Source organism: Styela clava, chromosome 7 (assembly GCF_964204865.1).
Source record: "Styela clava chromosome 7, kaStyClav1.hap1.2, whole genome shotgun sequence".
Classification (NCBI taxonomy): Eukaryota; Metazoa; Chordata; class Ascidiacea; order Stolidobranchia; family Styelidae; genus Styela; species Styela clava.
In genome coordinates this window covers 9,215,873-9,238,550 of record NC_135256.1, presented here as the reverse complement: position 1 = coordinate 9,238,550, position 22,678 = coordinate 9,215,873, and the positions used below count along the sequence as shown (strand labels likewise).

Below are 22,678 nucleotides of genomic sequence, written 5' to 3'. Positions count from 1 at the left end.
TTCAATTTTAAATTCAACTTGGACCTCAGCACATTTTTATTTCCCTTTACTAACATGAGCATCGCAGATTTTTTTCTATTTTCATCTTAAATTTCGTTGTCTCGACAGCCGCTGATTTATGATCTTCATTATGGCTTCGTTTTTATTCAGCCTTGATCGCTGACTGGGCTCTAGAATTGCTCCAGCCAACTTTGAGGATTTTTCTGCAGTGTAGTTTTTAATCACCGGGATTCGTATTTCCTCTCTCACTTATCTTGAGTACCGCTGATTTATTCTATTATTTTGTATGTTCATTCATTTCATTACGAATGGATCTGTTTTATTCCGCTTATAATTTTGTATTTTCACTGTCACTCAATCATCTCTATTATCGCTCCGTTTTATTTTGCTCTGATTGCTGATCTTCTTGATCTGTTGGAGAGCTATGACGTTGCTTCGCTGGTGTATCTTTTCACTCACTTATCTTTTATTTCTGAACTGGCCTGCTGCTGGCTGGTCTGCCTGTCGCTGGATTCTCTGGTTTCTATTTCCTTCCCTACATCTCATTGTTCGGCTGCTTCGGCCCCAATTGCTCATCTGCTCCCTTTCCCCCTCGACCACCTGTCTTGTCTTCTGGTCATTCTCTCCAAGTCTACCCTATGGAGTTCGAACTCACTCCACTCACACTCATACCTGACCTGATGTTCGGCAGAATCTTACTTACTAACCCTAACCCTAACAACGTCACGCGTGGCAGCCCACGAAGAGACAAATCGGCGCTTTCTCTAATTCTGATGAAATATAAGGTAATCGGTGTAAAGTAGGCAATGGTCAATCAGTTTTCATTTTACCATAAATGTTTTCCTTGGAATTCTATTTGTGGTGCTCCCTTTTCCTTGGTGCCGCCCTATGCACAATGCCCTTTTTTCTTAATGGCCAATTCAGCACTGACTATTACCTATAGTCTATACCTACCCCAAAGTGCACACGAAAAATTTGTCGGTTCAACGAGTTAGCATCCATAAGAAGAAAACAATGTAACTAAATTTGACTATTTATCATTATGTTTAAAGATGGCAAATCAATGACATCTGTATAAATCTAGATACCCGTCAACAACACAAGATCTTGCTGATATTTCTAAATGGTTTTATTCGATTCGAGTGCAGATTGACGAAAATTTTTTTTTATTGCTGAAAACCAAGTACGCTTCTGTGTTAACTGATTCTGTTCAGAGAATCCAAACTTAAGTTATTCTTTTCCGTTCAACATCCAAAATTGACATAACATCGCACTGGAAATGTTGGGAACCACTGTTCCAAAGGTCAACTTGTTCTTTTAGCAACATTTTAAATTCTTAAAGATTTTTTGTATATAGCTGTAACATATTTAAAATAATTTTCAATACAAAGTGACAGAAGTAAATTATTCAACAATTTTTCTCGAAACCAAGGTTTCTCACTCAGAACAATGAAGTTAAAAGTATATTTCACTCCAGTTCAATTTTTTCTCAAATTTTCGCATTGATGCAAACTTGTGGCTGAGAACACACTCGCTTGTCAATCTTTAATTAAGCGTCAAACAATTTTCTATTTTCTCCACTGTGTTGTATAATTGAATCCTTGTGTTGTTTTCAAGCCCGTTGTTTATTGCTGGCACACTCTCTGAGCATGTGTTTCAGAGCTAATGTCTGAAAACATGCTAGTACAACAATGATCAAGCATATAAAAACAGAAGATCTGAAAAGTGAAAATATTATCATTAAAGTAGGTGAAAAGGCATAACAGGATTGAGCTATTAACTTTCTCATTTCAGGATAAATTTAATCAACATGCAGGCCTACCTGTCAATATATTCCAACATGGAAATCATTTGTTCCATATTAGAAGCATCTTCTAACTTCTGGTAGTATAAATGACTGTATATTCGCATTGCTATCATTGCGAGTTTTTGTGAAGATGTCTAAAAATGTAGTATATATATTTTATTACATTATTTGCTATAGCCACGCAGGCAGGACAGCCTGGAGTTTTGTTGTAACGTACCCCGACTATTTTATGAGTTAACATCTTATAGCTTAGGAAGGTCAAGCCCAACGGGCCACTCATATATATACTATGAATAACCAACATAGGACAGAGGCATAACCAACTATAAATGAGTGGTTCAACCGTTATCGCATCAAACTTACTCATTTAAATTACTTGACGACGCTTTGAATAACCATAAAGACCGTCTATATTTTAATCTTGTCGACAAAAGCAAGTTGAATTAATATCAGTTTGTCGGTCGTTGCGTAACACATGTCACGAACTAGTTTAGGATTTCATTACCACCATGTTATCAGTAGTGATGCCTGTTTCGTTTCGTTCCTTGGCAATTTGGTTGATAGTAGCTTCATTTATATACGAAAATAACACTCGAACCTTCTTTCCACCGAATTTTTCTTGAGTATTTTGTAGGCAAATCTTGTAAACACCTATGGAATTGATGCAAGTATCAAAATATATATAATGTTACTGATGAAAATATTGAAACAACGCATTCATAGCCTTGCTGTAAAAATGTCAGGACAATTCATAGAAATAAGCTACCTGATTCACTTGCAATGATGTCCGAGGAATCATCTCTATCTTGATTATAAGATTTGAAAAAAGATTCACCGTTAGGGCTTATGATTTCCGCTGATATAATGTTACGAAAAAACGTTGATCCTGGAGTAATTACCTGTTCGTGGAAGTAATTAAAGAAAGGTCGTCAATGCTGTTTATCAGTTGAGTTGGGATAAATGAAACGAGAAAGTCTGCTCGTTTTAGAAAAGTATGAATGACACGAATGTATGTTATTGCAAAAGGCATGTAGGCTATGTTGTAATACGAACTTACCCGGTATTGAAACTGCACTTTAGCCTGCGTTGGTATGTAATGAAAATAACAATCAATATCTCTGGGATTGAGCATCACAGAAAATTCCCTTTTTATTACAGGAGATAACGGGTTGAAGAGTAGAGCATCGGCTGAGGGCGGATACAATTCCATAGCATCTTTTGAAGCACGCGAGATTTTGAATATTGCGCAAAATAATAAGATACAATATATATTCATTCTCGTCTGTGCGTCTTAGCATATCACATAAACAAGCCAACAATCTTTTTGAAGGTATATTATTGCTACTGCAAAAACGAAATAAAGCCTTTTAATTTGTATTAGTATATATTTTCGCTTTTAGTGAGGAGCGGCCATCGCCTGGTTAAATAAAACGAAAATGCAGAAAAGATCAACGACTTGCATCTGTTCTAAAATACCATGCTAAAGAGTCTGCCACTTCAATTCTATAATAATGTAACATTACTTGTACTAACGCGACTTCTTGGAGCTCTCACAGTAAGCAATTTATGTCCAACTCTACTGAAGTGAATAGCTGATGGGAAATATCCAGAACAAAACATCTGGTTATATATCTTAGATAAGCAAACCAGACGTTGCCATTTTATATTTTAAATATTATTCAAAACGTTGGTATGTAATATTATACCATGATCGTAGAAACACAAACAGACTTTATTGTGATTAGAGACTTGAATGAACTGTTTCGCTCATACACTCTCTCAAATGAGATAAAAGTAGACGGTTCGGTATGACGTCACTCTTCATCTCTTTGTGATTCTCCTGTCAACTTTTATTGTCTCCCTGGCGTATAACGGCCGGTACGTTTTATTATCCGTTTGTGCGTCTCCTTCCAAGCATTGCAAAGAACAAAAGTCTGCACTAGAAGTCTAGTTATATCTTGTAAAACAGTCTCGTTATTTTGATAACAAAACATAACAACGATTATGCTGAAGAGACGGAATGAACTTTGGATGATAGATCACAAATAGGCAAATAGTTCGAAGGTATATGGAAAGCCTAACTCTTGTATTATACCATATTTTCACACATTGTTAAATTGTGCATTAATGCATGAAGGGGAACACGACATAGTTCTGGGCGTGTGTTCAATAAACGAATGAACAGTCTGACGGTAAAAATTCAAAACATTTGGCTCATGAATACGTATGAATGACATGGTACACATGGTAATGCTGACTGAACCCATTAAGCGATTGCAACTTATTAACACAATCATTTTAGATATATAAGAAACTATGTCTATGAAACAAATTGTCACGCATTATTGAGTCGATCCTCGATAGTACTCGACGCATGGCCCGCAACATTTACCCTTCCCAAAGATTCGAGATATTGCAATGATTACAGAATATTCTTGTGCGGTGCAAAAAACAGACCATAAGAAAAACGCCGTTATCGGTGGCATGGACCACATTCATCGTCACGAAGCCCGTCTTTCTATTCGGTACATGCAATTGTCGTATCGTTTGAGTTGATGCTTGATAGCTTTACGACGCCAAGATCGGAAGATTTTCTAATGGGCATCACTAATCCTAGTTCTTTGTAATGTTCATTTTCAAAAATATTTGTTCGCACAAATATGTACTTCGAAACATTGAAGTGAATATTTTCGCATGGCTTGTGAAAATTTGATAAAGATTTTCTTTGAGAAGATACATCTTACAAAAATGAAGCTGTGATGAATCTCTCGAATAGAATATGAATTTGATTTCCTTATTGCATTGCAATATATTCGAATATTTACTGCGCTATTGAACCCCTGCACTCAACATCAACTTTTCTGCGTGTTTGCATTTGTCTAATTATAATTGAATTGTAGGCTTGTTAAACGAGTAGTTGTTCAATATAATTTTTAGGATATAATTAAATTTAGTCTAAACGTGTCTCATGATAAATTCTGTTACGTAAAAAAATGTAATTTACTCCTCGAGCGTAGATAAGAAATAAAGTTAATTCATCGTTAATTCATTCTTGTTTACTTCGTGACATTGGCCAATCAGGAAGATGCAAATATTAACGTAATAATGCCCCCTTTCGCATCCGCTCAGAAGCATTCCTCACTCAGACAGACTTTCAGGCGTGGTCGTGAACATTACCTCATTTTCGCAATTTTGAATTATATTCGTTAGTTTTTAGTTGTTTTTGAAATAAGTCAATGATCACCTTGTCCTCCTAAGAGTTTCAGTTTAATTACAGTGATCAAAAATTGGTGTAGAAATAGCTGTGACAGACTACACTAGACACATTGAAACAGATTTTTGGATGGTAAACAAATACTTCATTTCATATGCAACAACTCGCGAAACCACTCTCAAAATGAACACCGAAAATTTTAGAATGGTAAAGTATGGGAAAAATTTTCCGGGGTCAAAGGTCGGGAAAAGATTCATTCAGGGAAGCGTCCCGGGCCAGATTACTACAGATTTCCCGACCAATGGGATACGCAAACTACCGTACCTTACTGCGAAGACGAGTCCAGCAATCCTTTCGCGTGTGATAATCGCCCACGTGATTCAAACCTACGAAAGCACGCAGAATACGGTAATCAAGCGCACGATGCGCCGACCAAAAACAGGTTTCGCGAAATCGCCCCCCTATCGCCCCCTTCGACTTTTTCGCCCCCCTTTGTATCGTTTTCGCCCACCGGGGGGCGATATCGCCCACTTTGGGAATCACTGTTCTAGCCTACTATCATCGCAAATATTTGTTCGTCTCAAGCGTCAAAATAAATTCAATTCAAACGTATTTTAACATGATTTTATAGTTTTATTGAATATAATTTTTACATGAAAGTCATGTCGACAACGATTACTACGATTTTAGGGCTCACGTGGTCGAAGCGTTAGAGTTAACTATTTTGGCATTGCAGATTACACATTTAATCGCAGTTACAAAACAAAGCAAACTGTACACTGTAAAGTATATGGTGGAACGATACGACACCGCGTGTCCATCAAAAAAAGGTTAAATGAATGATGTCCTGCTGTTTCTTGTGTATTTTATACATATATATATACATAGAAAATCGAATGAAAATATTGGTTGTTCGGAAAATATTTTCCAGCTCGTTGTATATCTCACATTTTATGAGGTTGGTCGGATTTTCATTTCCGTGAATTTGAGGGAGTAATTATATCCTTTCCATCCATGCCAATTGATTCCATCTGCATAAGTAGAGTGTGCACCACCTTTATGGTATTTTCCGTTAAGATTGGCTATATGGCATTTACCATACCACCATGCTCCCTTGAACGTTAAAGCGCAATTGTTGGGCCAAGTATCGTGATCGCGATCTTTGGTTGAAAATTTCATCCCATTTTCTCGTGACATGGAGTCCGTGGCATCGCCAGAATAAGCACCGAGATTTATCCGATACTTCGTACTTGCACTGCCGATCTTGAAAGTTCTACAGACATTAAATATATATATATATATATATATATATTTACTGGAAAGATAGATACTGAAACATTTCAACTATGTAGTCATTTTTCATATTTATATATATATATATATACATATACCGTATATATTCTAACATTGCAAAAGTTTGAAGAGAAACCCAAGGATTTTTCATACCACGGAATGCAATAGACCAATTTGGCATACAGTTTTGAAGTCTACTGTAAAAACCTGTTAATCAAGAATTAAAAGCGCATTTTTGTCATGATTAGGAAGCTTTCTCTACATAAACGCGTGATACTTCAGTGCAAGAGCAAATATAAAACTATTGTGATGCTATTGTAATTTTTAAATGTACGAGAGGAATGAAAACTCACGAGTATCTTGCGTATTTCTTTACGCCAGACCAATCTTCGAGATCTATTCTGAGTTCATAAGACCCGGATGACGTTATTTTGTGTAGCGTTTCAAGACCTTAATGAAGAAAGATTTAGAAGTAGTTCTTCTACCGTTCATATAAAATATGTAAAAAATGCCCTATCTGTAAACTTTGGATTTTTTTTTATTAAATGTTGTTTTATAACTAGACTAAATGATTTGCGTAGCGGGATACCAAGTTTGCTAATTGTTCAAAAATTGTTTACGTTTGCCGTAGTTATATATATATTTATATTTCAATAAATTTTTCTTGATTGGACCTGGTGACATTGAAAAATGGAATTGTATTTATCGAATATAAACACTTAGCACACTCTGAGAAAGTTATTGCCAAAAAATATGTATTCAATATTCATTTATTCACCAAAGCAAAATCATTTCACGACCTAACATCGGAAAATTAAAAAAACTTAAGAGTGTCCAGTTAATGAGTTTTTCCAAAAGAAACTCCCATAACCTACCAAGCCAAAATTCTCCTTCTTTATTGCCGAATTCTGTTACGTAGTCATTCCATGACCTGAAGAAGTCTTCACTTCCATCTTTTCTGCGTTGAAATACCTGAAAAAAAAGTTTCTTTCATTGTTCGATGTTATGTTAAATTGTTGGTAAAAAATTATACTGAGGCCGATTTGACGACAAGACTGGTCAATATTTCTCACTGTATAGAATTTCAATAAGGATATTGGTAGATCAAACTTTTCTAGAAAAAAAAAACCGACATCCGAACTGAGAACTCAATTCTTCTCAATATTTAAAATAACCAAATCAATCGAATAGCAGTATTTTTGAAATAGCACGTGATATATATATGTTTATGAAAAAGATGATTCAGATTTTAGACAATTTTTTTGATATAGTTATGTTTGCTGATGTCAGAAGGTCGCAATTGTTAACAAGTGAACAGTATCACACAATCCATCTTCCTCCATCAGTTTCCATATCACAATAAACTTCTGTCTGTTCTCGTCCTGGATATATATCAAAAATTCCTCCTGTTTCGCTAGTTGATTTTATATCTTCCATCGATACTTTACTGCAATCGGTTACTGTACGGACACGTAGTTCTGGAAAATTTACAACATATAGTGTAAACGCCTCGTACGGATATATATGTCTTGAAACATTCCGCATTTAACTTACCTTCTGTTAAATTCTCAACGGCAGCTTCACAACTTGCTACTTTTCTATTCAGCCGATTTTCAGTATCTTTAAAACAAGAATGGGTCTGATACGATGTGATGCAGGTTAATATGGGAGAATGGATTACCAAATGTATGTAGATTTTTAAGTGTTTTATTACAGAATTTCTTACTCATCTGAGAACAGTATTTAAAGAATTTATCGCAACAAACTAATAATTTTCTACATAGAGTCTAAGCAATGACATCAATGACATTAAACAACATGATAGGCAACTCTGACGTCACTCCATAAGACTACAGGCGAAAGATTGTATTTCATGATACGCTCCAATGCACATATTTCTCGTCGCCTTTCGCGTCCGTTTTCCGCTCGCTTTTGCTACTCGGCGTCTTTTTTTACGTGTAGTACCTGTCTTTTTGCGCCTGTAACGAAACAAAATAATCTCTATATCTAAGAAGTTTTGCTCACTTGGAAAGCTGGAATGGCAGGCAAGCTGTAAAGAGCAATTCTGGACATCATAGACGTTCTTTTTTATCAGAGAAGATTACAAACGCGATAGCGGAAAGATTTGTGTGGATCATTTTGCAGATAATGACAAAGTTCAAAGTTAGTAATTTAAATGTTTGCGCTTAATCATTGAAATTTCATTTAAAGAGGGTGTCATACAAAACTGTGCTGTGATACAACTCCATAACACAAAGTTTGCACCTATCGAACTTGCTTTTGTAGGTGAATTTATTAGACATATTACATATTCAGTTAATCGTAGGTAACATTGCTGCTACATAATGCATCGTAGATAGGTTTGTTTAAATTTAGGAATTTAGCTCATAGCCCACTAATTAATATTATTTTCTATGCAGTAGGTTGCAGGGCTGAATTCAACTTGCAGCCTTACCGACCACCTGACGATGCTCATTTAGTTTGGCTCGAGCAAGTCTTCTTGAAATGCTTGTGTGGATGGAAACTACCTATATTTTTTGCCTTCCTCCGATTTTAGACAAATTTATTATGAGGGATTTTGCATATAATTCTCATTGATTGTTGGCTGTTTATAATTCCTATTGATTGTGAATTCTGATTATAACAAAGAGTTTAAAATTTTTTTCATCTAATTTACTGGTACCTTTTTCTTGTCAATACTCCAAGTTGAGGTAATAAACAAGACAATACATTTATGTCATCTGGAAGCAAAATATGCACACTAATTAATAGTTTGGCACATTGAGATAATACATCATGACAGAAAATACAAGTTAAAGATATGTATGACCATCACATGGTAATTAAAATTAAAAAAAAATTAATAGGGGCTGTGGAGTATGAAAAGTTCAAGACAAAGAAAAGAACAAATGTTCATAGCTCATGAACTCTCAATTTTGCCTCCATTGCTTTGTGAAGGCCAATATATTTCGAGTGGCTGAATTGGTTTACCTTTATGATAGCAACGATTTTGTATTTAATATAGCGAGATTATTTCAATTTAATTGAAGTGATATTATTTCCCAAAGCAATGCTTGAATCGTCTAGAATAGATCAGTGGTGTCAGTGGTGTGGGTTTTCGAGAGCCGCATTGCATTTTGGAAATTGTAAAAAGAGCCGCAAACAGTTTTTGATAATGTATACTTAAAAGATATTTTTAAGATAGTTTTAGTTTGTGACATATATTGTGATGCAACTGAACAGTTGGATTAAGTTTTATTATTTTCTTCAATTTCAAATGCAATTACATATTAATATTTGCGTTCCACTATTATTGCAACATTTGCAAGTTACTATAGTTATTATAAAAAATCATAAAATTCTATGTACAACCATCAAAATCATTTTTGAACAAGCTTTGAATAAGGAAAGAATAATACATACACTAAAAATAACTTAATCTAAATATATGAACCTAAAATTAACAAAAATACTACAGTATAAACTCAATGTTCTAATAATTACATTTGTCCTGACGTTTGGCATCTTTTTTGTGTCACCAGCATACTAAGGCCAGGCTGAAATGATTTTATAGAACCAACTCTAACTAACGAGGCCACATGATCATGGGTTAATCTGGACTTTTGCGAATGTTTAATTAATTCCAGTAATGCAAAAAAGTTACTCATTTCATGTATAGATCAGTAAAAAAACAAATGACAGATTTTTTCGACAAGACATTTCGCACCACATTGCGTGGCATAGGATTGCTTGAATTATTATTGATATTGATTTTTAGTAACTAAGTCGTTGTATAAATATATTAATATACAAACACATGGAAATTTTCTGTTCGAAGTTGGTCTTCGAATTTGTCATATTGACTGCTGAGCTTATTGTGTTTTTTCATTGTATTGATGGAAATATGACAAATTAAACAATGTGCTTCAGAATTTTGTGAAAAGCAGAAAAGTTACAACTCCCATTTTCTTCGAAAATGCCACCTTCTTCATGTACTTTGCGTTTAATTTAATCACTCAAGTGTTTATTCAAGTATTCTTTTGCAAGCTTGATGTGTATTCTTAATTGGGCCAAAATGTGGACAAAAAAAATTAATATTCCAAAACTACTTTCAGTAAATTGTTTTCTGTGTGAATAATCAATTTCACTTTAAAAGGTTTGAAAAATCTATTACATTTAGATAAAAAAAAAAAAAAATACTATTACAATTATTGTTAAGCGTTCGAGGGCCGCACTGGAAGTTCTCTGGGGCCGCGAGTTTGAGATCTCTGGTCTAGATTGAAGTTGTCCAAAAATATATATGATAGTATTTTATCATGAATGATGATTATACCCCTTCCGGAATTTCTTCTATAGTACTACCAAAAGTTGATGAACCAAATATAACACAGGTGCAGTGAGTTACCCGTAATCCTCATTTTCCAAAGCTGTTTTAAGTATGTCTGGCGTGTTTTGTGCCTTTTTACAAATAAGACCCGAGTATGTAATTTTACGCTTTGCAATTTTTAGTTATTTTCCTCAAGCCCTGCAGGATGTAGGGGTCATACACAACTCTACCGGAGGGTCAAATGTCTTTGCATGTCACTGATATGTCGCCAGACTTCTGATATCTCCCCTTCTGCTATAGTTGTCATGTGAATAAATAATAGGAAATTGTGATTAGACGAATAGTTGAAAGTTTTGCTTAATGTCGGCTTAATTTCTTGATTGATATACTTACTATTTCTGCTATTGCCTCTTGTGCTGCAGGAGTCTCACAATGCTTAGACAGGTTTGTCCACAACTTTCACATCTGAAGAAAGAGAGGAGATTTATTAATTTTCGTTAAGAATAAATAAAGCAGTCTATATGATTTAGAATGGAAAAGCTAATGAATCCAATATCTCATGTTTTATGTAAAAAATATTTTACTGAATTTGGTTAATAAAACAAACTAATAAAAGGGTTTAGTCAGAAAATTACAAGCATTCGTGGCTCCAAATATTTGAGAGATCAGACTATACAATATAGACCGGTATGAGTGAAATGTTAGGTGAACTTGTTAACACTTTGATTCAATACGCAAATAAAAGTGAATGCGCAATAGTATGTTACAATGAGCAGCAATCAACAATGAGTATATATACTCACAACTGGAGGTGCATGAACTATTTGAAACCATAAGGTGTAAGTAAATATGTAATTTCGGCAAATGGGCAACCACGTACCGTACTGAATTAATAACTTCGGAGTATTTGACAAAGTCTGACTTTCCCACATGTACTTAACAGTGCGATGCCCGGGTGTGATATACAACAATAGTATTTACCTTATCTTTTTCCGATTTCTTTTTACCTTAACTTTCCAAAATATCTTTAAAATCGACAACAACTGTCAAAGCAGGCACGAACACCATTCGTGCTACGCCTTGAAAGCAGCACACATCCGCTCGTTTTCGTCTCGTCAAGTATGTGCATTGGAGCGTGCTATCGGATACGATCTTCGGCCAAAAATGCCGGAGTTGCGCATCATGTTGTTTAATGTCATCAATGACATTACTGGCCGAAGATCGTATCCGATAGCACGCTCCAATGCACATACTTGGCGAGACGAAAACGAGCGGATGTGTGCTGCTTTCAAGGCATAGCACGAATAGTGTTCGCGCCTGCTTTGACAGTTGTTGTCGATTTTAATGATATTTTGGAAAGTTGAGGTAAAAAGAAATCGGAAAAAGGTAAGGTAAATACTATTGTTGTATATCACACCCGGGCATCGCACTGTTAAGTACATGTGGAAAGCCAGCCTTTGTCAAATACTACGAAGTTATTAATTCAGTACGGTACGTAGTTGCCCATTTGCCGAAATTGCATATTTACTTACCCCTTATGGTTTCAAATAGTTCATGCACCTCCGTTTAGATTTTTTTAATCAGTGAGGATATATACTCATTGCAGATTGCTGTTCATTGTAACATACTATTGCACATTTACTTTTATTTGCGTATTGAATCAAAGTGTTGACAAGTTCACCTAACATTTCACTCATACCGGTCTATATTGTATAGTCTGATCTCTCAAGTATTTGGAGCCACCAATGCTTGTAATTTTCTGACTAAACCCTTTTATTAGCTGGTTTATATACCAAATTCAGTAAAACATTTTTTACATGAAACATGAGATATTGGATTTATTAGCTTTTCCATTCTAAATCATATAGACTGCTTTATTTATTCTTAACGAAAATTAATAAATCTCCTCTCTTTCTTTAGATGTGAAAGTTGTGGACCAACCTGTCTAAGCATTGTGAGACTCCTGCAGCACAAGAGGCAATAGCAAAAATAGTAAGTATATCAATCAAGAAGTTAAGCCGACATAAAGCAAAACTTTCAACTATTCGCCTAATCTCAATTTCCCATTATTTATTCACAGGACAACTATACCAGAAGGGGAGATATCAGAAATCTGGCGACATATCAGTGACAGTGTGATTCCAAGAAATATAATTAGAGTACTCCATGAATGTTTGCAATAGAAAAACAACCTATGGAAGCATGCAAAGACATTCGACCATCCGGTAGATTTGTGTCCACATCCTGCAGGGCTTGAGGAAAGTAACTAAAAATTCCAAAGCGTAGGATTGCATAGGCGGTCTTCTTTGTAAAAAGGCACAAAACAGCTTTGGAAAATGAGGATTACGGGTAACTCACTGCACCAGTGTTATATCTGGTTCATCAACTTTTGGTAGTATTATAGAAGAAATTCCGGAAGGGGTATAATCATCATTCATGATAAAATACTGTTTATATATATATTTTGGACAACTGCAATCTAGACCAGGGATGTCAAACTCGTGGCCCCAGAGAACTTCCAGTGCGGCCCTAGAACGCTTAACAATAATTGTAATAGTATTTTGGAAGTTTTTTTTTATCAAAATGTAATATATTTTTCAAACCTTTAAAAGTGAAATTGATTATTCACACAGAAAACAATTTACTGAAAGTAGTTTTGGAATATTAATTTTTTTTTGTCCCCATTTTGACCCAATTAAGAATACACAACAAGCTAGCCAAAGAATACTTGAATAAAACACTTGAGTGATTAAATTAAACGCAAAGTACATGAAGAAGGTGGCATTTTCGAAGAAAATGGGAGTTGCAATATTTCTGCATTTCCCAAAATTCTGAAGCACATTGTTTAATTTGTCATATTTCCATCAATACAATAAAAAAACACAATAAGCTCAGCAGTCAATATGACAAATTCGAAGACCAACTTCGAACAGAAAATTTCCATGTGTTTGTATATTAATATAATTATACAACGACTTAGTTACTAAAAATCAATATCAATAATAATTCAAGCAATCCTATGCCACGCAATGTGGTGCGAAATGTCTTGTCGAAAAAATCTGTCATTTGTTTTTTTACTGATCTATACATGAAATGAGTAACTTTTTTGCATTACTGGAATTAATTAAACATTCGCAAAGATCCAGATTAACCCATGATCATGTGACCTCGTTAGTTAGAGTTGGTACTATAATCATTTCAGCCTGGCCTTAGTATGCTGGTGACACAAAAAAGATGCCAAACGTCAGAACAAATGTAATTAAAAAAACATTGAGTATATACTGTAGTATTTTTGTTAATTTGAGGTTCATATATTTAGATTAAGTCATTTTTAGTGTATGTATTATTTTTTCCTTATCCAAAGCTTGTTCAAAAATGATTTTGATGGTTGTACATGGAATTTTATGATTTTTTTATAATAAATACTGTAACTTGCAAATGTTGCAATAATAGTGGAATGCAAATATTAATATGTAATTGCATTTGAAATTGAAGAAAATAATAAAACTTATTCCAACTGTTTAGTTGCATCACAACATAGGTCACAAACTAAAACTATCTTAAAAATATCTTTCAAGTATACATTATCAAAAACTGTTTGCGGCCCTTTTTACAATTTCCAAAATGCAATGCGGCTCTCGAAAACCCATGATTTTGACACCACTGATCTATTCTAGAGGATTCAAGCATAGCTTTGGGAAAGAATATCACTTCAATTAAATTGAAAAAAACCTCGCTATATTAAATACAAAATCGTTGCTATCATAAAGATAAACCAATTCAGCCACTCGAAATATATTGGCCTTCACAAAGTAATGGAGGCAAAATTGAGAGTTCATTAGCTATGAACATTTGTTCTTTTCGTTGTCTTGAACTTTTCATACTCCACAGCCCCTGTTCATTTTTCTAATTTTAATTACCATGTGATGGTCATACTTATCTTTAACTTGTATTTTCTGTCATGATGTATTATCTCAATGTGTCAAACTATTAATTAGTGTGCATATTTTGCTTCCAGATGACATAAATGTATTGTCTTGTTTATTACCTCAGCTTGGAGTATTGACAAGAAAAAGGTGCCAGTAAATTAGGTAAAAAAGTTTTCAACTCTTTGTTATAATCAGAATTCACAATTAATAGGAATTATAAACAGCCAACAATCAATGAGAATTATATGCGAAATCCCACAGAATAAAGTTGTCTAATATCGGAGGAGGGCAAAACATATAGGTAGTTTCCATTCACACAAGCATTTCAAGAAGACTTGCTCGAGCCAAACTAAATGAGCATCGTCAAGTGATCGGTAAGGCTGCAAGTTGAATTCAGCCCTGGAACCTCCTGCATAGAAGATAATATTAATTAGTGGGCTATGAGCTAAATTCCTAAATTTAGACACAAACCTATCTACGATGCATTATGTACCAGCAATGTTACCTACGATAAACTGAATATGTAATATGTCTAATAAATTCACCTAGTTCGATAGGTGCAAACTTTGTGTTATAAAATTGTATCACAGCATCGTTGAGAGAAGTAAAAACAGTTTTTTACGACACCCTCTTTAAATGAAAATGCAATGTTTAAGCGCAAACATCAAAATTACTAACTTTGAACTTTGTCATTATCTGCAAAATGTTCCACACAAATCTTCTTAGATAACTTCTTCTTCACAAACTTCTTAGATATAGAGATTATTTTCTTTTGTTACAGGCGCAAAAAGGCAGGTACTACACGTAAGAAAGACGCCGAGTAGCAAGAGCGAGCGGAAAACGGTCGCGAAAGTCGACGAGAAATATGTGAATTGGAGCGTATCATGAAATACAATCTTTCGCCTGTACAATGAAATACAATCTTTCGCCTGCAGTCTTATGGAGTGACGTCAGAGTTGCCTATCATGTTGTTTAATGTCATTGGTCTAAGTATGAAATGAATGTTGTCGAAAATAAATAGATGGTGAATTGGTAACACGAGTGTTTCTGTGGTGATTTATTCAATTATTTGTACAGTATACTGAAATCAGAGGGAGTGCGTCGGTACAGCCATTAGATATGTACCAAGGCGAAAATATAGCTAAGCCTATTTTACACGAAATCTAAATGTTAATTTTAACTAACTTAATAATCAATACTAATTTCGAAACCAACGTTGTGAGCGTTGCAGCCTTACCTTGGAACATATCCCTCAGTTTTCTATCGATAATATCATAATCAACGGTGCCAGGCGGTCCCTGAATTCCTGGGGGACCTTTTGGTCCAATCTTACCAGGCCTTCCCTGGTTTGCATGTCCAATCGAACCATTTTCGTCAATACAGTGATGATGCATTTGCGTAACGTGCTCACAAAAATTGTCGTTCGGAGTAGACAAGCATGGTGCTATCACGACTACAACAAACATTACTATTGTTTCCATATCTATGTTAATGTATGGCTAGGAACGTCTCAATTTACTTTGAAACAAAACAATAATCTATCAACCATATTCTAATTTAAAAATAGAATTTCCTTGCATTGTGATACTTTTTATTTCATAAATAAAATCATTTGACCCGAAACGATGCGTGATCTACATGCGTTGGTGATTTTATGCAAAAGTCGTTTGCTTGTCCTCGTTTCACGTGAATAATTTTTGGAAAATGCAATTATGTGGTAACAGTTTTTTTCGCAAATGTAGTTTTGCTTTCGCGAAGTATACTTATGGAGGATTGTGATTTTAGCAGAATGTATACTTAATCCTCGCAGAAATAATATCGCCTCCTTCGTAATCTATTGGGTAAATGAATTGAATAAAGTATGAAATAGGAAAATTTCGTAATGCTTCACTCATAGATGTAAATGAAGCATCTGAGATTGTTGATTGTTTGTCTTCGCATGTAAATGGATTTTTTAATTTATTGCTTTTGTGTAATGACAAATCACTGTTTTTCCGCGGAAGATTCATGCTGCCTCAACTATTTATACACATACAATATTTCTAAAATACACTATTACTTCATAATTCTTTTACTCTAATACTCTTTTCCATTACGAATACCATACAAATCTTATAAATCGAGCTGAGAAACTAAACCACTTACGCTTATCTTAGATAAGCAAACCAGACGTTGCGATTTTATATTTCAAGTATGATTCTAAACGTTGGTATGTAATATTATACCATGATCCTAGAAGCACAAACATACTTTATTGTGGTTAAAGATTTGAATAAACTTTTTCGCTCATACACTCTCTCAAATGAGATGAAATAGACAATTCGTTATTACGTCACTCTACACCTCTTTGTGATTCCCTTATCAACTTTTATTGTCTCTACGGCGTATAACGGCCGGTACGTTTTCTAGTCCGTTTGTGCGTCTCCTTTCAAGCATTGCGAAAAGTCTGCACTAGAAGTCTAGATATATCTTGTAAAACAGCCTCGTTATTTTGATAACAAAACATAACAACGATTATGCCAAAAAAGCGGAATGAACTTTGGGTGATAGATCGCAAATAGTTTGAAGGTTAATGAAAAGCTTAACTCTTGCATTATATTTCCATGCATTGTCAATTTGTGGATTATGGCATGAAGCGGAACATGGCACAGTTTTGGGGCGTCCATTCAATAAATAGTCTGGCGGTAAATATTTCAAAACATCTGGCTCATGAATACGTATGATTGACACGGTTACCATGGTAATATTGACTGAACCCCATAAGCGAGTACAACCTAATAAACTAACCATTCCAGATGGAAAACTAGTAAATTGTCGAGCATTATTGAGTCGATAGTACTCGACGCATAGTCCGAAGATTTACCATTCCCATAGATTCGAGATATTACAATGATTCCAGAATATTCTTGTGCGATGCAAAATAACATAATATGAACAAAAACGCCGCTATCGGTGGCATGGAACACATTTATCGTCTCGCCCGAGCCCGTCTTTCTATTCGGTACATACAATTGTCGTATCGTTTGAGTGATTTGCAATTGGTGGGTGTGTTTTGTTTTCAGTAGGATCAGAAAAGTTGATGCTGAGTGCAGGGGTTCAATAGCGCAGTAAATATTCGAATATATTGCAATGCAATAAGGAAATCAAATTTATATTCTATTCATCACTGCTTAATTTTTGTAAGAATGAGGAGGTAGAACCCTGGGTTCTTTCATTTCCGACCTCTGGTATGACGAAAAAGGGGTTTTCAGCCGTGACACTATTGCTATCAAAACAACTAAATCGCCTTTCCACAGTAAACGGGGTAATTTTAGATATAATGAAAAACTCGCTGAAGAACACCAAGCTCATCCATCTCATTAAAAACACTATAAAGAAGTTGTATAAACTAGTGTAGGGGGGCGATGGTACAAAAAGTTTGGGAACCACTGTTCTATAGCCTACTATCTTCGCAAATATTTGTTTGTCTCAAACGTCAAAATAAATTAAGTTGAAAAGTATTTTAACACGATTCTATAGTTACATTGGAATTAATTTTTGCATGAAAGCCCTGTCGATGATGATTACTACGATTTGAGAGACCACGTGATCGAAGCGTTAGAGTTAACTATTTTGACATTGCAAATCACACATATTAATCGGAATCACAAAACAAAGTTAACTATAAAGTATATGGTGGAACGATACGACACTATACTTCATCAAAATAAGTTCAAAGCACATTGCTCTGCAGTATCTTGTATATTCTATACATATATATATATCTATACATTGAAATATTTTCCAGCTCGTTGTACATCTCACATTTTATGAAGTTGGTCGGATTTTCATTTCCGTGAATTTGAGGGAGTAATGGTATCCTTTCCATCCATGCCAATTGATTCCATCTGCATAAGTAGAGTGTGCACCACCTTTATGGTATTTTCCGTTAAGATTGGCTATATGGCATTTACCATACCACCACGCTCCCTTGTACGCTGAAGCGCAATTGTTGGGCCAAGTATCGTGATCGCGATCTTTGGTTGAAAATTTCATCCCGTTTTCTCGCGACATTGAGTCCGTAGCATCGCCAGAATAAGCACCGAGATTTATCCGATACTTCGTACTTGCACTGCCGATCTTGAAAGTTCTGCAGACATTAAATATATATGTTAACCTGGCTGGTGGAGAGATAGATACTGAAACTCTTTAATTATGTACATGATTTTCAGATATATATATATATTCTTACATTGAAAAAGTTTGAAAAAAAAACTCAAGAATTTTTCATACCACAGAATGCAATAGAATTGAAAAAAAAAATCGTTAGACAACAGTACCAATTTGGCATACAGTTTTGCAGTCTACTGTAAAAACCTGTTATTCAAGTTTTAAAATCGCATTTTTGTGAAAAATTGGAAGCTTTCTCCATATAAATGCGTGATACTATATAGTGTAAAATGAAATATAGTGCTGACGAAAATTTTAAATGTACGAGAGGAATGAAAACTCACGAGTATCTTGCGTATTTCTTCACGCCAGACCAATCTTCGAGATCTACTCTGAGTTCATAAGACCCGGATGACGTTATTTTGTGTAGCGTTTCAAGACCTAAAAGAAGAAAGATTTAGAACTTCAGTGTTAAGTAGTTCTTATACATTTCATTTATACCGTTTATATAAAATATGTCAAAAACGCCGTATCAGGAAACCTTGTAATTTTTATTTAATGTTGTTTTATACCTAAACTATAGTGTGCGTAGCAGGATGTCAAGTTTGCTAATTGTTCAATAATTGTTTACGTTTGCCTAATTTATATATCTATTGATATATTTAAGTAAATTTTTCTTGATTGAACCTGGTGACATAGAAAAATGGAATTGTTTTTATCGCAAAAGTTTCACCCGATTCTATGGTAAAAACAAATGTAAATTTAAATTAATTTTATTGTATGACAATAGATAAGTACAACATCCAACATCTATAACATCCAATTCAGTACATAAATCTTTTTACAATTAAAAATTAAATTATCATTAGGTTTTAAAGACTTTATGATCGGGCGAAATTTTCAGGTCACCCTGTATTTAAGTAATTTTTTCTTGATTGGACCTGGTGACATTGAAAAAATGGAATTGTTTTATCGAATATAAAGATTTAGCACATTCTGAGAAAGTTATTGCCAAAAAAATACGTATACAATGTTCATTCATTCACCAAAGCAAAATGATTTCACGACCTAACATCGGAAAATTAAAAAACTTAAGAATGTTCAGTGAATGAGTTTTCCCAGAAGAAACTCCCATAACCTACCAAGCCAAAATTCCCCTTTTTTATTGCCGAATCCTGTTACATAGTCATTCCATGACCTGAAGAAGTCTTCACTTCCATCTTTTCTGCGTTGAAATACCTAAAAAAAGTTTTTTTATTGTTCGTTGTTTTGTTAAATTGTTGTTAAAAATTTTTTATATACAGAGTGCGATTTGACGCCAATATTGGTCAAAATTTCTCACTACTGTATATAACATTTTAATCCTGCTGTTGGTAGATTAAACTATTATAGAAAAAAAAAACCGACATCCAAACTAGGAACTCGACTATTTTCAATATTTAAAACAATCAAATCAATCGAAATGCGGTAACTGTATGGTAGCGAGTTATATTTATTTGTTTTACTTGAGAGATGATTTAAATTTTAGATAATGTTTGGGATATAGTTTTGTTTGCTGGTTTCAAACTCCAGCATCCATCCGAATCAGAAGCTATTTTGGTTGGTCGCAATTGTTAACAAGTGAACATGATTTTACAATCCATCCTCCTCCATCAGTTTCCATATCACAATAAACTTCTGTCTGTTTTCGTCCTGGATATATATCAAAAATTCCCCCTGTCTCGCTAGTTGATTTTATATCTTCCATCGATACCTTACTGCAATCGGTTACTGTACGGACACGTAGTTCTGGAAAATTTACAACATAGCGTGAGCGCTTCGTACGGATATATATGTCTTGAAACATTCCACAATAATTTACCTTCTTTCAAATTCTCAACGGCAACTTCACAACTTGCTACTTTTCTATTCAGCCGATTTTCAGTATCTTCAAAACAAAAATGGGTCTGTTACGATGTGATGCAAGTTAATATGGGAGAATGGTTTATCAATTGTATGTAGATTTCCAGGTGTTATATAGCTAAGCCTATTTTACACGCAATCTAAATGTTGTTTTCAACTCGACTGGAAGACCAACACTAAGTTCGAAACCAACGTTGTGAGCGTTGAAGTCTTACCTTGAAACATATCCCTCAGTTTTCTATCGATAATATCATAATCAACGGTGCCAGGCGGTCCCTGAATTCCTGGGGGACCTTTTGGTCCAATCTTACCAGGCCTTCCCTGGTTTGCATGTCCAATCGAACCATTTTCGTCAATACAGTGATGATGCATTTGCGTAACGTGCTCACAAAAATTATCGTTTGGAGTAGACAAGCAAGGTGCTATCACGAATACAACAAACACTATTATTGTTTCCATGTCTAAGCTAATGTAAGACTAGGAACGTCTCAATCTACTTTGAAACAAAACAATAATCTCTAGATCCTATTTGAATTCAAAAATGTCATTTCCTTGTTGTTGTAACAGTTTATTTATTATAACCAAAACAATGGATTTAAGAAACTAAGAACATGCAACATAATTTTTTTTAATATTTCACAAAGTGGATTATTCATTAAATAAATCAAATAAAAATAAATAAAGACATAACATGCAACATAATTCCTTAATCGGACCACCGTCTAATACTCGTAACAGCTCGTAACTAATGCAATGAGGCAGAAGCAGTCCGTTGTCGCTTGACGATAATCAGTGATCACAACACAAAGAACAATGATGCTATAATGACAGAATATGAACAACATAGTTTGTCTTCGTATGTGAATGAATTTTGTAATTTTTTGCTTTCAGGTCACCTGTTTATTGCGGAAGATTCATGCTGTCTCAACTATTTATACACATACAATATTTATAAAATATTACTCTATAATTCAAGTAATTTCTGTGATACTGATATTTTTGTAACTTACTCTTTTCCCTCACGAATACCATGCAATCTTATAATTCGATCTGAAAATCTAAATAACTTATAATAATTCTGATAACTGTCTTTGTAGTTCTCAAATTTACTACTCTATGTTTTTCTACCTAAGGTCGCGCGGCATAAAGCAAGACCATAAATTCTCGTGAAATCAGGCGAAGAACACTTCAGCATTAAATCAACCAATATTAACTACAATTCGCAGCAACAATCAATAAAATACCAAAACGTGGTTCATCAAGGCCTGGAGCATTTTTGGTATTGAAACGAATACGTCATTCAAGTTTCATTCATTTATAACTGTATTTTAGCTCATCAAATTGATCGCACTTGTTATATTAACATGACTGTGATGTACCATATAATTATAAATACCAAAGCACTTATTTATTTAGACAACAAGATCTACAGACAGACTGACTCATTGGCAAATTCTGCTGTGATTTTGCTCGCGTTTAACCATGCTCAAAATATATATAATTCATACAGCGTATGGACTGAAAATGAATTTCAATAATTAACGCGCGGATCGGCAATAATTTTTTTTCCTGAGACTAAGCGTCTGAACGGTACTAAATTTACGTACTAGGAAGATTTATCATGATCGACCTGACATGCACCACGTTTACATGCTCTCGTTAACCATATCTGTACAATACGACAAGCCATTCATTGCTAAGCATGCTACTGAGTGGGACTTCTGGCATTCCTTGGATTGAACAATCCTCTTTAAATTTGGCTTGTATGTCGTTGTTTTGTGATGACAAATAAAAGATTGATCGATTGATAATCGAAGCAGTTCTTTTACATGGTTGTCAGTCAGAACAGATTAATGCGTTTATTTCATGTGTTTTAGGGCAGAAAACACAGATTCGCAGACGTATGTTGACCCAAACATTGACAATATTCTAAGAGCAGCTCGTTTGGCATTGGGGTATTTTTCCATTGGTATGCTTTTCCTTAACTAACTCAATGGTCCCTTCCTCCAAAGAGCATTTCAGTTGGTCTTCCTCGTGAAGATCGATCATTTTCAACT

General features: G+C 34.6%; 3 protein-coding genes and 2 long non-coding RNA genes across 7 annotated transcripts; 1 reads left to right on the top strand and 4 right to left on the bottom strand.

Moving 5' to 3' along the window:
- Window positions 1–1,132: 1,132 nt before the first annotated feature.
- On the bottom strand, window positions 1,133–3,319 carry LOC120329084 (transmembrane emp24 domain-containing protein 6-like). Of its 3 annotated transcripts, none has more exons than XM_078114596.1 (5): window positions 2,865–3,319; window positions 2,574–2,706; window positions 2,406–2,458; window positions 1,823–1,941; window positions 1,133–1,718 (listed from the first exon to the last, which is right to left on the bottom strand). In XM_078114596.1, the coding sequence occupies exons 1-5, from the start codon at window positions 3,081–3,083 to the stop codon at window positions 1,613–1,615; spliced, it is 630 nt and encodes a 209-aa protein (XP_077970722.1). In that variant the 5' UTR covers window positions 3,084–3,319; the 3' UTR covers window positions 1,133–1,612. The 3 variants fall into 3 exon arrangements, with proteins under 3 accessions (XP_077970722.1, XP_039251637.2, XP_039251636.2); XM_039395703.2 differs by having other exon boundaries at window positions 2,316–2,458; window positions 2,865–3,315; XM_039395702.2 differs by having other exon boundaries at window positions 2,313–2,458; window positions 2,865–3,296.
- A 2,231-nt stretch (window positions 3,320–5,550) lies between these two features.
- Window positions 5,551–16,134, bottom strand: LOC120329063 (microfibril-associated glycoprotein 4-like). The gene is made up of 6 exons (XM_039395678.2): window positions 15,808–16,134; window positions 7,869–7,934; window positions 7,641–7,792; window positions 7,190–7,286; window positions 6,668–6,764; window positions 5,551–6,294 (listed from the first exon to the last, which is right to left on the bottom strand). The coding sequence occupies exons 1-6, from the start codon at window positions 16,049–16,051 to the stop codon at window positions 5,973–5,975; spliced, it is 978 nt and encodes a 325-aa protein (XP_039251612.2). The 5' UTR covers window positions 16,052–16,134; the 3' UTR covers window positions 5,551–5,972.
- Window positions 11,904–12,859, top strand: LOC144425281 (uncharacterized). Its single transcript, XR_013477426.1, has 3 exons — window positions 11,904–12,027; window positions 12,562–12,633; window positions 12,722–12,859. It is a non-coding gene; the product is annotated as an uncharacterized LOC144425281 (long non-coding RNA).
- On the bottom strand, window positions 14,589–15,379 carry LOC144425280 (uncharacterized). The gene is made up of 2 exons (XR_013477425.1): window positions 15,249–15,379; window positions 14,589–14,979 (listed from the first exon to the last, which is right to left on the bottom strand). It is a non-coding gene; the product is annotated as an uncharacterized LOC144425280 (long non-coding RNA).
- Window positions 16,135–18,159: 2,025 nt separating the features above from the next.
- Window positions 18,160–21,671, bottom strand: LOC120329061 (ryncolin-2-like). Its single transcript, XM_039395674.2, has 6 exons — window positions 20,837–21,671; window positions 20,581–20,646; window positions 20,356–20,507; window positions 19,862–19,958; window positions 19,064–19,160; window positions 18,160–18,699 (listed from the first exon to the last, which is right to left on the bottom strand). Exons 1-6 carry the CDS (start codon window positions 21,078–21,080, stop codon window positions 18,378–18,380), a joined length of 978 nt encoding a protein of 325 aa, XP_039251608.2. The 5' UTR covers window positions 21,081–21,671; the 3' UTR covers window positions 18,160–18,377.
- Between the last annotated feature and the right edge of the window lie 1,007 nt (window positions 21,672–22,678).